The 16,729-nt window shown below is 39.0% G+C and overlaps 1 protein-coding gene across 1 annotated transcript in view; it reads right to left on the bottom strand.

The window, feature by feature from the left end:
- LOC307136873 (NACHT, LRR and PYD domains-containing protein 12-like) overlaps positions 1 to 16,729 on the bottom strand; it is a 44,939-nt gene that overhangs the window by 22,018 nt on the left and 6,192 nt on the right. Inside the window, exons 2-9 of the mRNA XM_079834195.1 lie at positions 11,814 to 11,903; positions 11,601 to 11,738; positions 7,045 to 7,101; positions 5,758 to 5,805; positions 3,507 to 5,292; positions 3,170 to 3,340; positions 394 to 561; positions 127 to 294 (exon numbers count right to left, since the gene is read on the bottom strand). Coding sequence (XP_079690321.1) covers positions 127 to 294; positions 394 to 561; positions 3,170 to 3,340; positions 3,507 to 5,292; positions 5,758 to 5,805; positions 7,045 to 7,101; positions 11,601 to 11,738; positions 11,814 to 11,883 — 2,606 coding nt within the window. The 5' untranslated portion in view covers positions 11,884 to 11,903. The remainder of the gene's footprint in view (positions 1 to 126; positions 295 to 393; positions 562 to 3,169; positions 3,341 to 3,506; positions 5,293 to 5,757; positions 5,806 to 7,044; positions 7,102 to 11,600; positions 11,739 to 11,813; positions 11,904 to 16,729) is intronic.

Genomic DNA, 16,729 nt, shown 5'->3' with positions numbered 1-16,729 from the left:
GTGTTCAGATCACTGTGTTAACTGTTTGGAGAAAAGTGACCTTAGTTTGGAGAAATGTGCCAAATTGATTGAGAAAATCTGTGTTGTGATAGCATTTAGTTAATTATTTTAAGGAAAACAATTTACCTCAGAATCTCCAGTTTACAGCTTTTCAGTCCATCAGAAAGAAGCTTCACTCCTGAATCCTGCAGGTCATTGTTACTCAGGTCCAGCTCTCTCAGGACAGAGTTTGAGGATTGTAAAGCTGAAGTCAAACTCTCACAAGACTGAGCAGTGAGATTACATATGGAACATCTGAACAAGAAAAACAGTAACCAAATGCAGAATAATTACACAGTGTGATTTTCAGTAATTAACTAAATTAAAGTCATTGAGAGTATTTGAAACTCAAACCTCAGTATCTCCAGCTTACAGCTCTTCAGTCCATCAGAAAGAAGCTTCACTCCAGAATCCTGCAGGTCATTGTTACTTAGGTCCAGCTCTCTTAGTACAGAGTTTGAGGATTGTAAAGCTGAAGACAAACTTTCACAGGACTGAAAAGTGAAATTACATCCACGTAGCCTGTGCAGAGAACAAAACAAACAGTGATATCAGTATGTTTATCAGGCAGGGTTTATAATCTAATCTTGAGCTGAATACAGTATAATGAGACTTCAGCATTAAAATGTTCATGTAAAATGCCTGATGGAATTAACTGATGGAATAAAAATAAAGCTACTGTAATAATCAAATGCAGAAGGAAAGGGAACATGTTTTTAAATAGTTTTTATGACATAAAACAGTCCATTAAAAACAAACTGTTCATTAGAATCACTTAATGAAAACAGGAAATGTGGGTATTATTTAATTGGAAATAATTTGAATTTGAAAACTGCTGTCACAGATATAAAGGTCCAAGGATGAAGATGAGGCAGAAATGATTTATTTGTTTTCACTAAGAAAAAATAATAAGCTCATTTAATATAATACAATGTAACAGCGTGTCTACACACAAACGATAACAAGAATGAAATGAGGAAACACAGGAACTTAAGTATATAATAAACTCAAATATGAACAGCTGTGATGATTAAATGAATATCCATGGTAACAAACAAGTAGCAGGAAACGTGAACAAAGACAACATGAAATAATGACCAGCAAACTAAAAGTCCATGAAACTGAAAACTAAACTGACAGTTTGTGACAACTGCATAAAAATGTCCAGGTTTTCCAATGGAGATGTGAATATTCACTTGCCTCACGTTTTGATTCAATTACAATTCAGAGGGTAACAATTAGATTATAAAGTGATTCACAATACATCTTTTGCTCTAATTATTTTATGAATTATAATTATTATATTAATAATCACAATACAGTTATTTTTATTATGTTATCTGTTATTAAAAATAAGAACAAATATGCAAATAACAAACAGTATAACAAATACAATATTATAAACAAATGAAATGAACAATGAAATTGTGCCTTACATTTTTTATTTTACATCTATTTAACAAAATAATTCAAGAAATAATTCAGAAATTAAATAATCAAATGTAAAAATATCCATTGCATAGTCTTCAGTGTATTCACTGGAAATAATTGTATTTTTTATTAAAGCTGAAAAAGTTATTTAGTCAAGAGCAGTGGTTCCCTGTTTTTCTTGTTGATTAGGTCCCTGGTTGTTTCCAGGTTTGTTTTGTTAGTCTGCTAGCCCTTGTGTATTTAAACCCCTGTGATTCCTGTGTTCTTGGTCAGGTCATGTCCATGTGTCATGTGTTCTCAATTCAAGTTAGCTTGTTGTATTCCCTGGTGTTTTTCTTTTTATTATTTGTATTATTGATTTTTATTTTCAGTAAATCTCACTCTGCATATATATATTAGTGCTGGGCATCGATTAAAAAAAATTAACTAATTAATCACATTTTTTTCCTGTAATTAATCGCGATTAATCACAAGTTTTTAATATTTTAAGTTTTTAATATTTTGATATTGTAATAATTTCAGTTACTCTCCAAATTAATGTATAAACAATTTAAAGACAGCATATTTTAAATATGTGTTGTATTGTCATCTTTTTATGAATGAAGGCCAGTATCACTGATACTAAAGTCTCTATGAAACATTAATGACGTTACATAACAGTATAACTGAAAGCTCCCAATTTCAACATTTATTAGGCTTTAAAATACAACTTTTAATTTAAGTGAACTTAAAACAATCTTTACATAAACCCCAAATAATAAATGTTATATTTACCCGTGGCCTTCCCTGTTATATATATACAGAAATGTAATAGTTATCAAACCTTCCTTAACTGCATAAATAATAAATGAAATATAGATGAATCATCATTAAAGCTACAATTTTCTCTGTTCCCGTTGTTCTGTGATGAACATTAATGACATCATCGTCAGTGCTACTGTCACTTTAAGAACAGCCGCGGATCTCACGCGCTGTCCCGCGCATCTCATTTCCTCACAACTCTTTAAGTTCATTTAAGACGTTATTTAACTAATTTAAGACTCTAATATGAGAATACTCAAAATCCTCTGTGTTATTGTTTGTTCAAGAGCAAAAGAGAACTCGATGTGAGCAGGAAACTGACGCGAGTCTATCTGCGTCGAGTGTGTGTGTGTGTGTCAGTGTCCCTTGATTAGCTGACATGAGACGCATCCACACACACACACACACACACACACACACACACACACACACACACACACACACACACACACACACACACACACACACACACACACACACACACACACACACACACACACAGAGACAGGACACTGGCATACAGCGCGCTCTCGTGTCTTGTCACGCTTGGAAGCATTTACATGAATAGGAGCGTGATGATCATGTAACGCTAAGCAAAAATGGATATAAAAACGGACGCTGCGTTATTTGCGTTAAATATTTTTAATGCGTTAAGCTGAAAAAATTAATCGCCAGCGTTAACGCGTTAATTTGCCCAGCCCTAATATATATATATATATATATATATATATATATATATATATATATATATATATATATATATATATATATATTCTTTTGTTTTTATGAATTGTTCACATCAGCACCGCAAAGAATCATAAAATCAATATTCCACAGCTCTATTTTCCAGGACAATTTTTTTGCAGATAAAGTAAATGAGTGAATGTCAATGTCAAACCTCAGTATGTTCAGATAGCGTGCACTCTTCAGTCCTTCAAAGAGCAGCTTCACCCCTGAATCCTTCAGGTAATTGCTACTCAGGTTCAGCTCTGTCAGATGGACGTTTGATGATTGTAGAACTGAAGATATAGTTTCACAGCATGATTCATTAAGACTACAGCTCTCAAATCTGCCAAAAAAGAATGTTTACCCAGATTATTTTCCTTTTTTTCTAATAACACATTACACCCTTCATACTCAGGGAAGCCAGATATTTCACACATTGTCTTTACATTCAATTGTTTAGTAATGTAGAATAAAACCTTTGTTAAACCACGATCAGTGAAATTACTCACAGGGCTTTTCTGCAGCATCTAACAGCTGGAACGAGTTTCGTGTAGCCGACCTGTGAAGATGTGAACGTCTTTGGGTTGAACTCGTCCAGCACCTTCTCAGACATCAGCAGTACGTAGTTCAGCACTGCGCACATTGAAGCTGAGAGTTTTTTTCCTGGATGTCCATCTGAACTAATGTGTCTCTGGATTTCTTCATATAATGAATGATCCTTGAGCTCAAACAAGCAGTAGAATAGGTTGACTAAAGTTTCATTTGAGATTTTATTGTTTTGTACTTGTTTAATGTATTTAGTTGTTTTTTGGATGCTCTCTGTTGTGTCTTCAGTGTTTGTGAGCAGGCCTTTAAGCAGGTTTTGACTGGATCCCAATGAGATTCCCATCAGAAACCGCAGGAACAGGTCCAGATGTCCTCTCTGACTCTTCATGGCTTTATCAACAGCCTTCTCAAGTAGCTCCTGTAATGTGATGTTTTCTTTTGGCTTGTCAAAGAAGAACTGAAGCTCCTGCATGTCCTTGTTCAGGTAGCAGAGGAACACATGCACTGCAGCGAGGAACTCTTGAACACTCAGATGCACAAAGCAGAAGACCTTTTCTTCATGAAGTCCAGCTTCCTTTTTAAAGATCTCAGCAATCATTCCTGTGAACTCAGTGTCTTTACTCACATCAATACCACATGCTTTCAGATCTTCCTCGTCGAACACAATGTTTTCCTTCTTCAGCTGTTCAAACGCTAGCTTGGCTAACTTCAATATCATTTCGCTGTTTGACTCTAAGAGCTTTTTACGTTGTCTTTCTGCGTATCCATCATATTTCTGGCTCTTCATGTTCATCTGTATCAGCAGGAAGTGGATGTACATTTCAGTGAGAGTTGTGCTGATGTTCTCTGTAGTGTTCTTGATGAGAATATTCTGAAGTACTGTGGCCGTGATCCAGCAGAACATGGGAATGTGGCACATGATGTAGAGACTACGAGATGTCTTAATGTGTGAGATGATTCTAGAGGCCACGGTCTCATCTTTGATTGTCTTTCTGAAGTACTCCTCCTTCTGTTGATCAGTGAATCCTCGCACCTCTGTGAACAAACCCACATACTGAGGATGGATCTGACTGGCTGCTGCTGGTCGTGAGGTCACCCAGACGAGAGCTGATGGAAGCAGCTTCCCCTTGACCAGACTTGTGAACAGCACATCTACAGATTTTTTATCCTCAACATTGTTCAATGTTTCACTTTGGAAATTCAAACTCAGACGACTCTCATCAAGTCCATCAAATATAAATGCAAGTTTACATTTCTCATATAACTGTGACTTTTCCAAGTCCTTCAATTCAGGATAAAATGTCATCAGAAACTGATGGAGATTGAACTCTCTGTCTTTAATGCTGTTAATCTCTCGGAATGGAAGCAGGAACACACAGTCTATATCCTGATTGGCTTTTCCTTCTGCCCAGTCCAGGATGAACTTGTGCACAGAGACAGTTTTTCCAATGCCAGCGACTCCCTTGGTCAGCACAATCTTTTCCTCATTTCTTTTCCTCAGTTCAGTAAATATATCATTGCATTTGATTGGTTTGTCCTGTATTGGTTTGTTCTTCAAAGCATCATCAATCTTCAGAATCTCATGTTCCTGATTGACATCTTCCATATCTCCCTCTGTGATGAACAGTTCTGTGTAGACATCCTTAAGATGTGCTTCATTTTCTTTCTTGCACTCAAAAATACGTTCCGCTTTCTTCTTCATGTTGGTTTTGTGAGTTCCCAAGAACTTTTTCAGAAACAAATCCTCAGCTGTAAAAGATTGGTGTAAGTAAATAAAACATGAGGGTAAGCAAAAACATTTAATTTTACAAAAGAAACATTACAAAGCTTTCACATCAGCATGATCTGATAAGAAATCATTCTACACATTGTAATTCAATTACTGTTGAAAGTAATACAGCTCTGAGGCCTCAGACCTTCCATTTAATTTACTATGTTTTGATAAATACAATATATTACACTCATGGAAGGGAATACCCTTAAGCATTAATAATAATATTAATAATACACTTTAAACAGGCTAGTTCAGACTGCACAGACTGTAATCCTGCTCATGACAAACGGTGAATGATGTTCAGTCAGTGAAAAAAAACAAACCAACACTAACAGATGCGTAACAGAACAAAACCTGGCTTTCATGTCTGTTGGTGTTGGTAGATGCCTGTTGGTGCAGTGTAAACTAGCCTTAAGAGAATACGACTGTTAAGACTGTACCTTGCTCTTCTGTGAGTTTATATGCAGTCTCTGTGATATTTTGTGGCTCTGTGAGAAGAGAGAGAAGGAGGGAATTTAAAAACAAATACACAGATACTCAAAAGAAAACACTAGCTAAAACATGTCTGCCAAAGAACAATATAACCATAAAATAACTTGTGATATTTAGAGGCCTCCCTTTGATTCTCTTCCTGAGTGTAACATGTCACCATTCACTTCCTTCATGTTCAGTCACCATAGAGCACGTGTATGAGTGAAGAAACGTCACAGACTCTTTTGTATTTTTCCATAACTGTCTGATAAGAAGTTGTTTTTCAAGTGATTTATTTATTAATTCTTACATGAACTTAATAGGAAAAGGGTTCACAATCACTGGCTACGTTTACATACACCAAATAATCCATAAGTGATCGGATTGACGGCTCAATCGGACTGAAAAGCCTTCATGTAAACATCCTAATCCTGCCAAACTCATTCACCAGCCAAATAATTTCCCAAGATTCCCTGTGGTGGGCTGTCAGGGCCATCAGGGCTTTCTCTGCTGGCCCTGTCAAAATCAAACATATATATTTTTTTTCATAATTAAATTAATGTGTGTCTGAACATCTCTAAATTCAATTACTGTCTATTTCAGTATGTTAAAATTATATTTCCCAAAAGAATGTGGTTATTTTTTGTGAGGCTGAGCTGTATTTTCAGCATCTAAATGCATCACAGCTCCGTGGACCAGCACAAGTAGAATAGCTAGCCTTCAGTTGAAGCTGCCATTTTCCATTGGATCATAACTTTGACTGACATGGGTCATCCGCCAATCAAATTTTGATGTGTAGTGATGGAACGCCCCAAAGGCCCAGCGATGTGTCGGCGCTACCCCCTGCTGATGTCATCAGCCGTTTGAACTTTTCGTGTGAGCGATCTATGTGAAATAAGCTATGGCCACTGCAAAGGACGGGCTCCGCGAGCTTCGTGTGCATCCTGATGTCAAGCCGATAACGTTAGCTGACAAGCTGTGTTTCTTTTTATGTTCTTGGTTGTCTGTGTTTTTATTTGTTTAAGTAGAGTATTTGTCAGTGAGTTGATTTTGATTCATAACACCAGTTGCCTAAACAGTGAGTGCAGTGGTATCAATAAATAGTTAAATTGCCTTTTTGTCTCGCATGTCTTTTTATGACGTTTGCGACCTTCCCAACGAGCACTTTGAAAGCGGGGTTCGTGACAGTAATGCATATAGTGTTAATCATTAGTGAAGGCCCTGACTAAAACCCCACAGTAAGCTACTGAGATTACCTGTACTCCTTCCACAGGCAAACAGGAACGCACAGCAACCTCTACTTCTCCCTGGATCTAGTCAGAATGCAAAAAAACAATTATGTAAGAGAACAGACATCACATTCAAACCAATACCCCTAATGAACACATTGTTTCCAGTGTAAGAGTCATTTGAAAAAATAAAATAGACTCTAAGACAAAAGTTTATTTTTTGTAGCCACAAGAGGTTTTATGAATCAGAAAAAAATAATCTGCTATTCATAACGGCCCTTCAGAAGGAGCACTACTAAATTCCTTAACCTTTGAGGCCATTGTGAAAGACAAACGCAGCTTAACTTTCCCAAAAATATTTGAGGGGTAGAAGTTGGATAAACAGTTCCGTCTAACTAAGTTTTAAAACTATCTAAACTCATCCCTAATCTTCGTACAGTTACTTGCAGCAGGCTTTTATACTCTATAAACCAGTGTTTGAAATAGTGACCGATTAACAAGTCGTCACTTCAAAACAAGGACGTGTTCCCGAGACAACTGCTCTAACTGCTTTCACCGTACAAACAAAACAAACTAAAATAAAAAAGATCAGAGCATCCTGTTAAGGATTCCCTGCTTAACCTAACCAGGGAAAAGCATATCCAACAATAAACCCCCCCCCCTCAAATATATAAATACTAGCCAATTTTTACCGAAACCGAACTCCAGCGAAGCAACCAGAAAACCACTATATCCTCCAAAAACTTAGAGAAGAGGGAAGTAGAGGGAAGAAAAAAGAACAGGTGGACATAGTTCACTTGACGAGTCTCCCAGCCACAGCCACTGGCCGGCCGTAGCAGGATCAACAGGAGACTCATCACAATGTGAACATATGGTTGGGTTTAAAACCAAAACTGAAAGTACTGCGCATGTGCAACAATCTTGAAATAGCTTAATGACGTATGGTGTTGTGGAAAGAGCTGTTCTTCCCATTGAATAAAGTGTCATAAACCAGTGTCCTGTCTTTCTGAAACTCTCTATCCAATCATTGTCTGTAAAGTGGAGTAGGACAACGTCCCACTATTCAGACTTTCATCCACAGACGATGGTTGTGAGGAAGGGTATTTTTACTGCGTGATAAGTATAAGCAACACGGAAAATGGTTCATATGCTCATTGGGCCTCATTCATGAAACACGAGCAGAACGAATTTGTGTGTCAATTGTTCGTAAAGCCATTCTGATGTAAATTTTCGGATTCACGAAAATGTTCGTATTTTCAAAATGTTAGTTGGTACGAAAGAAATTTACACCTGCTAAATGGTGCGTAAAACATTTGAACATTCTGTGTTTTCTAATTTAGGCAAACTGATGACATTGCATTTTGATGCAATATGTACCTTAATAATATTTCACAAGTTGATTTGGCCGTTCTTTTTTTTAAATAAACTGTTCATCTTTGGGTAATAGGTAGCTCTTGCCACGGTCACTTTTTACCCGGCCGTCCAATCACAGTGGAGGATGGGTGGGACAAATACTACACTGACCAATCATCCTATTTGTACAACGACTGAACAACAATGGATAAGTTCATATTGCCAGTTACTGCATTTTTATATTCAGTAATATTCTTCTACTGGAGCTCAAATTGCTCAAGAAGTTAATGCTGGATCTGATAGAAGGGTGTCAGAATACACAGAGCATCTCCGTTTGTTGCGTAGGGGGCCGCCACAAAGCACAAATGCTTCAGGAATGGTTTGAGGAGCACAACAACAAGTTTGAGGCATTGACTCGGCCTCCAAATTCCCCAGATCTCAATCCAATCGAGCCAGAGTCCTGCACGGAATATTGCTGAAACGGGTGAAAAACATCCTACTGTGTCGGATACGGGTGCGGGTCGGGTCAGACAAGGGCCCACGCGCGCGATCTGCCTGCACTGCAGTCGTCAAGATGGATCATGAGGAGTTGAAGAAAAGATGTGCAAATGTGGAATTTCATCGCTGAGGAAGCACGCAGATAACTGTGGTAACAAAACCAAGCACAAGCAGTTCTATCGAACAGTATTTTTGTTATGTTTCCTGAGTTTGGTCTCTTAATAACACTGTCTTAGTAGCCTACATTAAGCACGTTAAGCGTTTTCTTCCCGCGTTGCTTTCATATTCTGGGCTCATCGGATTTTTTGTACATAGTATACGTTATTAGTATTATGTTTACTGAGTTTGGTCGCTTAATAACAGTGTCTTACCTACGTTAAGCGTTTTAGAATGTCCCTGCTGAAGTTGTCCTTGTGTTAATGGTCGTGTAATAACTTCTGTATGCTGGCAATAAATATTTATGCTAAACTGATTTTATTGTGGGTGTGGGTCGGGTGTCGGTTCTATTTTAAGCGGGTCGGGTGCGGATTTTATTTAGTGCTGTTGTCGGAAAACGGGTCGGATGCTGTTTTTTTTGTGCACTGCGGGTACGGGCGGGTGCGGGTTTACAAAATCGGACCCGTGCAGGACTCTGAATCGAGCATCTGTGGGATGTGCTGAACAAATAAGTTCCATCCATGGAGGCCCCGCCTCGCAACTTACAGGACTTAAAGGATCTGCTGCTAACATCCTGGTGCCAGATACCACAGAACACCTTTAGGGGTCTAGAGGAGTCCATGCCTCGACGGGTCAGGGGGACCAACACAATACTAGTCTTAATGTTATGCCTGATTTGTGTATAAATGCGCATATCAACCCAATCTCTTTGTTCAGTGTAAACACTGCAATCAGATTCATCAAACACAATGAATTAAGTACGATTGAAACAAAAGTTGTGCATGTGAACATATCCACTGAGCATTATTTCACTTATCAATCAATGAACTGACTGCTAGTAAGCAGTGTGTGTCAGTAAGCACGAGTAGCATCTGCCTGCACAACTGGAGGCTGCATTTTCAGGAACGCAGTCCTAGGACCGCATTTCTAGGACCCTAGATTTTTATTGACAACGCCACCTAGCGAATTAGAGGATAAGCAAAGATGGATGACGATCAGATTGTGAGTATCACATGTGAATCAGTTTTTATTTTAACATCAAAAACCATCGTGATGCATTTCATTGGACAGTTAACGTAGCCGAAGTGATCGTGATTTGCTAAATAGTCTTGAATGCATATCATGTAGGCTATATTAGATAGTGCTGTAAATTAATTGTTAGCACATTCGTTTAACTAAACTTGCATGCAAACTTAATTGTGTTGACTTAGTGACAGCACAATTGTGTCTTAAGACAACTGTATTACGTTCGTTGTGAAAGCTTGTTACTTGTTGTTTTTTCTTCATTTTAATTAAGTTAAAATAATCGTAATGTTTTAGCTGTCACATGCTCACAGTCAGCCTGTTTAACGTTACCACACAATACATGACATGTTATGAATACGTCTCTTCATTTTGGCATGGTTTTATAATGTTGATTGAGACCTATGACGTTTTTATAGTCAGGCATAACAGAGGCCATCATAATAATTGACTGTTAAAACACCACGTGTCAGATTGTGTCATGTATTGTGTACTGTAGCTACTCTTTATGAAGTGCTTTCAAGGAGGACACAGCTCAGGGCAGGCAGAAGTATGACAAAAGATTAATTAATTGGTCAAGTCCTAGACTTAGCCCTAATTTATGTCTATTTATTTATATAAAATGAACTTGTTGAAAAGAGGGGACAGCATCCAGTTGGTAGGTAGTGCTGCTACAATGTGTGTTTTAAATATTTAAAGTACAGGAAAGTCATATTATTGTAGAAATAACATGTTATTTCTATTCAGATCACTTGCATCTCTCTCTCTTTTTTTTCTCTGTTCAGATACACTTTATTGACATGAATGTTTCAAGAACCTGTTCACCCAAATCTTTGAACAGTATGCAATAACAGTAATATGAACATTATTTGGTGTGAAGATTGATATAATTTTGTATTGTATATAATGTGTGTGCTCTGTGGTGACTAAGATTTGAAAAATTAAAATTTTAAATTAGATGTTCCTTATTTCATTAACTTCTCTATCTTTCTCTCTCTTAGGAGTCAGTGCAGACGTTGTCCATGAAGTTCTTCCTATGTAGTTCACGTCATGAACCAATTTGTTTTTGTGTGTGTTCAAATTCAACTGTTGCACTATATTTTATAACATATACACAATCTTAAATCTACCCCAGAGTCATCCTTGTGTATTCCCTCTGTACTTGAAAATGTGATTGACTGAAAAGGCTATACCATTCCTTGTTTATTTTACTTGATGAGTTATTAAATTATGCAACTTGGACCCAATAATTACTCAACATTCCTAGAAACCAGATTTAATTGCAATAAAGAAAGCAGTATTTGGGTGCAATAAACCTTTAAAAACCTAAAAAAAAAATGGGTTCAAATACTGCCTTGGTGGCACTTCTTTCGGATCTCCAAACTAGGGTCCTGGAAATGCGTTCCTGGGATTGTGGTTCTCCGATTCGGTAGGTGGCGCTGTCACAAAAAAATAGGGTCCTAGAAATGCGGTCCTAGAAATGCGGTCCTGAAAGTGCAGCCTCCGCTATTGCAGACGGATAATGTTGGTAAGCACAGCTATAGTGACAGTACCGTTTCCTGCAGGGTTGAAGTTCAAGATTACTGGGCCTTGGAAGGTGTTTTCATTTAATATAGGAGCATTTAATTTTGCTCCTGTCTGGGCATTCAGATTAACTCGGGGTCCAGTGTGAACGCTGCTGCTCATCTTGACTGGAATAGAGACAGAGATTAATGACATTTCCTGAATGACAGCTTTAACATTACTGATATTCTTTTCTTCATTACCTTTCTTGTGTTTCAGCTGCTCTTCTTCCAGCTTATCTGGTGTGTCAGGTTGCCAATCCATAGATGCCATCGTCTTTCACTGACTCACCGCTGTTGGACATGAAAAAAAAAGTTTAGCTCCACTGAGGCACTTTACAAAAACTAATAAGGCACTAAATTCTATGCACTATTTTAAAAGAGGCAAAAATCATTTACTATCATGCACAACCTTTCCTTTCATCACTCATCAAACATTGTTCTCTCACATCATTCTCAAAACCAGTCAAAACACAATAAACACCTTTAATACACACCCAGATTACAGAAGAACCTTACTCAGTAAGGTTTCATTAGTTAACATGAATTAACTACATTAGTTAACAGGAACTAATAATGAACTGCACTTCTACAGCATTTAATAATCTCTGTTAATGTAAATTTCCACATTTACAACATTCTCCAACATGGACAAACAATGAACAGCTCTATTTTTATTAACTAACGTTAACAAATACAGTAACAAATGTATAGAGCAGTCTGGGGTGGGAAAAGTGAAGAATTGTTACTGTTTTTTGTGCAGTGTGCACAGTTTATTGTGCTGTTTTAGTGCAGTGTAGAGCCTATGGGTCTGAGGATGTAGTGGAGCAAACTGCAGCACAGCCGCTTGGGATGGGGAAAGGAAGGATTATCATCAAGGAACAGATTTTTTTTAAGTGTGTTGGGGTTTAGACGATTCCTCTTTTGGACACAAACCTCTTCAGCCTTGGAAAAGATCCTTTCACAAGGAACAGAGGATGTGGTTGAACATGAAAATGCCAGTGCCAGCTGGTATAAGCGAGGAAACTGATGATTCTGTTGAGCCCAATAAACTAGTAGAGCACACACTGGCGATGTTTAGTAGTTTCCCTTCCTCCCACACTTTATTGTACAGCATCAACAACTTCTTCCCCTCCTCACTTAACTGTTTCAACATGCCATAAGAAATTTCATCTTTTCCTGGTGCAGTCTTCCCAGTTTTGGCTATTGCTCTATTCAACTCTCCCATGTAAAATAGTACATTTTGTTCATCCTCAACATTTCTCATCATCCTTAGTGCCTCTAAATTTTCAAATTTAGTTTTCTCTCTGCCTTTCTTCCCTTCTTCAGATATTATTAGAGCTGTGGACAGTGACAAATGTATTTACTAGCATTTCAGTCTTTTCCTTATTCGTCACTGCACTCAACTCCATTCTCTCCTGTCCCCACCCATATTTTTAATCATTGCCCACACTTTTCCCATCTGAGTTGTATTCCCAATTGAACTACAGTAATTCCTCCAATATGTTATTTTTGCCTGTCGTACCGTTTTCCTTATTATTGCATGGGCATACTTATATTGAAACATGTGCATGAAATTATTTTTTCATTATTTTAAATGCTTTGTTTCTATTTCTGACCGCTTCTTTACATTCTTTATCCCTCCATGGTACTGTTTTCCTCTTTACATTACCTTTACTTTTTGGAATCTCCAATCTCTATCGCTGCTGTTATTATACCTTGTTTTATTTTATTTCCAAGTGTTTCTATATCATCATTATAATCAATCTGACTCAGACATCTGTCACTTTCTTTCTGAAATTTTTCCCGATCAGCCTTCTCAAATATACATCTTCCTCCTCTTCCTTCTGTACTTTGAGATAAAGAAATGTTGATTTTACACAACACTGGCTAATGATCACTTCCTACTGTTCCGTCTTTATAGACACTCCAATCACATATCGCTGCCATACTACTAGAAACCAGTGTAAGATCAAGTGCAGACTCCTTTCCACTACTAATCTCTATCCTTGTTTTACTTCCATCATTTAAACATCTAAATTTTTCTCATCCAATAACTCCCTTCCCCCCCTTACATTTTCTCTGCTCTGACGCTCCTTTTCCTTTTCAGTTCTCTTAACAGCCTCAACATAAGATTTTTTCCTTTTGTTTTTATCTGTTGTATCTTAAATTATTTTCTCATTACTTCACATCCCCAAAAGGCCAGTCTAGGACTCCCTCCACAATTACAACACTTTGGCCTTGCTTCCTCCCCACCCTTTCCATACTCATGATCCCCACTGCACCTCTCACATCTTCTCTTTCCTTTACATGCCTTAGTCCTGTGCCCAAATTCCTGGCAATTATAGCCTTGGGTACGTATTCCCTTATGCTATATCTCATAAATCAATAATATAGCTCTTTTGGTACATCCTTTGTTTCAAACTCAACCAACACAGATTCCGTTTCTATTTTTTCAATTCCTGTTGTCATTCTTACAGCATTTTTAACTGACCTATTCTGCATTCTCAAGTTCTCCACCAGTTCTTTCATATTAACAGTATGTGGAATTCCGTACATCACTCCCTTACTACCACCAGTTATTTTCTCCCCAACTCTTGCTACTTTTACTACTTTAATTTTTCCATCTGTACTTCATTATTACATCCTACAAGTAAATTTCCATCTCCCAAAATTCTTGCATATTTCACTTCTACCTGTTCTCTTATTATGTTGGTTAACTTAAGCGAATCAATTCGTATAACTCCTCCTTCTCCCTCAAATCGTACCACTACATTAAATAACACTTTTTTGGGATCTTTCCTTTCATCGTCTCTTTCCTCACTTTCTGTCCCATTTGAACAAGCATCACCATTTTTCTTTCTTTTGCGACTAGCTGCCTTCTTATCCCTGCGTACCCTCCCTACCTCTTTCCCTCCTCTCATCACTGCCATTCCCCTCTAGTTCACTATACTCCATACTATCCACCTGCCTCCCTGCCATCCCAACCAAGTTATTAGCTTCAACCAGAAGCTGAGACAGCACTGCTACCAGAACCTATACAGGCCATCGGCCGATGCTATCCCACACCACTCCTTAATCAACTCACCAGCCAACAAGATTACACTTCGTATTCCAAAACAAACTACGATTCCAGATCCCTCCACCACCCAAGTTTGACTTCACAAAGTCAGAAGAGTGGCCCAAGTGGATTAGAAGGTTTGAGAGATTCCGGATTGCATCGGGTTTAGAGCTACAACCGGATGAAAACCAGGTGAACACTTTAATCTATACTATGGGGGACGAGGCGGAAGATATCGTGACTTCACTTCATATGACGGAGGAGGAGGCAAGCGTGTACAACACTGTCAAAGAGAAGCTAGAGGGACATTTCGTGATGAGGAGAAATTTTATTTTTGAGCTTGCCAAATTCAACAAGAGACAGCAGGAACAAGGAGAGACTGTGGACAGTTTTATCACTGCACTCCACTGCTTGTCAGAGCACTGCAGCTATGGACAGCTACACGACGAAATGGTCCGTGACAGACTTGTTGTAGGCTTGCGCGAAAAGCTTTCGGAGCAACTGCAGCTGGACTTGGAGCTAACGCTGGAGAGAGCGGAAAGCTCTCGAGCGAAAGTGTGAAAAAACAACAGGACCTGTTGAAGAGTAACTTTAAGGCAGAGGCCACAGACGTGGACAGTATTCAAACAAAACACAAGTTTGACAAAGGCAAAGGAAGACATTAGAAAAGTCAGGCTAGAACAAATTATAAAAGCAGTTATCAGACACAGCCAGGTAACCAGACACGATGCATGTGGTGTGGTAGAACGCCAGCACACAGCAAAAACCAGTGCCCAGCTAGAGAAGTAGCATGTAACCAGTGTCAGAGAAAGGGTCACTATGCAAAAGTGTGCAGGTCAGGGGCTCTCAACGAAGTTAACACAGCAGAGTCAGATGAGGAGGGAATAGCTTTCCTAGGCACAGTCAGATCAGATGGTGAACCCTGGCTAATCAACCTTAAAGTGAATGAGCACACAGCTGTATTCAAAATCGATACAGGAGCAGACATGGCAGTGCTATCTGAAGATGTATTTCAGAAAGGGCAGTTTCCAAAGCTAGAAAGAGCAAAGAAACTGCTGCAGGGTCCAGGTCTGACGCCCATCACGGTGAAAGGGAAGTTCACAGCTACCATAGGAACAGACAGTAATAGCACCACACAGGAAGTGTATGTAGTCCTGGGTCTGAAGTTTAGCCTACTGGGACATCCAGCTATCCAGGCATTAGGGCTAGTGGCTAGAGTAGACACAGTGGCACTGAATTCAGCCAAGAGAGTCAAGGAGCAGTTCCCCACACCGTTCAAAGGGCTAGGCAAGATGGTGGGTGAATACAAGATAGAGCTTAAAACAGATGCCAAACCATTCTCCATATCAACCCCACGACGAATCCCACTACCTCTCATGTCTAAAATAAAAAAAGAACTCAAGCGCATGGAAGAGATGGGGGTGATTTCAAGGGTTGAACAACCCACAGACTGGTGCGCTGGAATGGTAACTGTACCAAAGCCTGGCAAAGATGAGGTGCGCATCTGCGTGGATCTGACCAAATTGAACGAGTCAGTCAAGAGGGAGAAAGACACATGCTCTCATCAGTCGAACACTCACTGGGACAGCTAGAAGGCGCCAAAGTATTCTCAAAAATTGATGCAAACTCAGGGTTTTGGCAAATTCCCCTTGCCAAGGAGTCCGCTCTCCTCACAACATTCCTCACTCCCTTTGGGAGGTTTTACTTTAACCGCCTCTGCTTCGGCATATCTTCGGCACCTGAACACTATCAGAAGAGAATGTCTCTGATACTGGAGGGACTCGACGGCGTCCTGTGCCAAATGGACGATGTGCTCGTGTACAGAGACACACAGGCCCAGCACGACACACGACTGCTTGCGGTGCTGGGGGGGCTGCAGGAGGCAGGCGTCATGCTGAGAGGTGAGAAATGTGAATTCTCAAAAGGCCATGTCAAATTTCTCGGACAGATCGTAGATGCAGCCGGCGTGAGAGCAGATCCTAACAAAGTGAGGGCAGTGACAGATAGTGGTGTCAAAAATAATCGATTCAGCGATGCATCGCAATGCGGGGCATGCACG

Source organism: Gobio gobio (genome assembly GCF_949357685.1).
Source record: "Gobio gobio genome assembly, chromosome: 14".
In the NCBI taxonomy this organism is placed as follows: Eukaryota; Metazoa; Chordata; class Actinopteri; order Cypriniformes; family Gobionidae; genus Gobio; species Gobio gobio.
The sequence above is the reverse complement of the archived record's forward strand: the minus strand, read 5'-3'. Positions and strand labels throughout refer to the sequence as shown.